The 1,465-nt window shown below is 38.1% G+C and overlaps 1 protein-coding gene across 1 annotated transcript in view; it reads right to left on the bottom strand.

Moving 5' to 3' along the window:
- Window positions 1-1,465, bottom strand: part of VTA1 (vesicle trafficking 1) — an 85,931-nt gene that overhangs the window by 22,527 nt on the left and 61,939 nt on the right. The window contains exon 5 of the mRNA XM_007948812.1: window positions 401-482. Within this exon, the coding sequence (XP_007947003.1) occupies window positions 401-482 (82 nt within the window). The remainder of the gene's footprint in view (window positions 1-400; window positions 483-1,465) is intronic.

The following is a 1,465-nucleotide window of genomic DNA, read 5'->3' as shown; positions in this document are numbered from 1 at the left end:
TATACACCAACACACATTTTCTTCTATATCAGAAAATTGTAAATTTATATGTTCTGGGGAAGGGAAAAAACACTACCGAAAGACACTGGAGAAGGACCAAAAGCAGATAGTAACTAGAGTGAAGATGGTCCCTGCAAGAAGAAATTTCACCAGGTAAGGTTTCCTTTTATGTGGCTTTTTACCTGACAACACTCAACAATCTATGCAGAGTGGGGTAGCTCAAACTGAACAAGAATGCCACCATCCCAACTCATTAGCCTGAGAACCCAGAGAAAGAAACGCCGAAGAAGGGATGCCAAAGAAGGGGGATAATCTGGGAAAAGAAAGAACTGCCAAGAAGTGAGCCCTGAGACGTGTGCGTGTGTACATGCATGTATGTCCCTGTACCATCCAGAAATACTTAGGGGAGCCTTCAGGGGACTTGCAGAAAGCAATACCGTAAAGGCTGAAAGAGGGGCAAATTCAGGTAGGTTAACTGCATACTAGAACAAGAATCAAGGATTCACAGAGGATGTGAACAGCATGAAGAATAGGTACAACATGTTATCAACTGTAAAGTTACTAGAGAAAAAAGGAAAATGTAAAAACTACAGGAAAAAGACCACAAAATGACAGAGATGCTAAAATGAGCAGAAAAGAACAATGAAATATCTACTATAAGTGAGTTCAAGACAATAAAGAAAAACACGATGACGACTAATGAAAGAGGGAAAACTTACCAGAGAAAAACTAACAGGGGAACAAACTAACAGGGGAACAAAACAGAAGGAATTAATAGAAAGCAAGTGAAAAATGTTTTCCCTTTTGTTTGCCATCGTTCCCAAGGTCATGAATAATGAGACCCTTATTTTTTTATTTTATTTTATTTTTTTCATGACTGAGTCTTATAAAACCCATTTATGGGACAGTGGTATTTTCCTGTTTACATCAAAGGAAAAGGCAGGCACAGAACAGTGTGTAAATAACTGTATAGAAAAGAAAAATTAACATTTTGACTTGTTTGTAAGTTCATAAGAAATAATTTCTGGAAGCATACAGAAAAAATACTTAAGAGTAACTGCTTATTTGGGTATTGGGAAGATCTGGAAAGATGAGGTAGAAATGACAATTTCACTTGGTAATGAAATGATATCATCTTTAATTGCTGAATCATGAGAATGTAGTATTTAAAAACAACCAAACAAAACACCTCAACTAAATATACACTCATTCCTCATTAAGCAACATGGCTAGGTGCCAAAGACCAGGCTGTTATGCAAAAATCACTGTTATGGACAATGCAGGTGACTACCTAACATAGGTGACTATATAACATAGCTACCCAACCACTGAGAATCACGGCCCTGCCAAGCTGACACACAGCCCCAACCATCACAGTCAGCGTTCTTGCCTAGCACCTCGTGTTCATTCCTCCCAGATGCATGTCACTGATGTGCAAAATGATAGGATAGTAGATAGTTTACTT

The sequence above is a fragment of the Orycteropus afer genome, unplaced genomic scaffold, assembly GCF_000298275.1.
Source record: "Orycteropus afer afer isolate SDZICR_OR568_19922 unplaced genomic scaffold, OryAfe1.0 scaffold00226, whole genome shotgun sequence".
Lineage (NCBI taxonomy): Eukaryota > Metazoa > Chordata > Mammalia > Tubulidentata > Orycteropodidae > Orycteropus > Orycteropus afer.
Note: the sequence above shows the minus strand (reverse complement) of the source record. Positions and strands in the feature narration are given on the sequence as shown.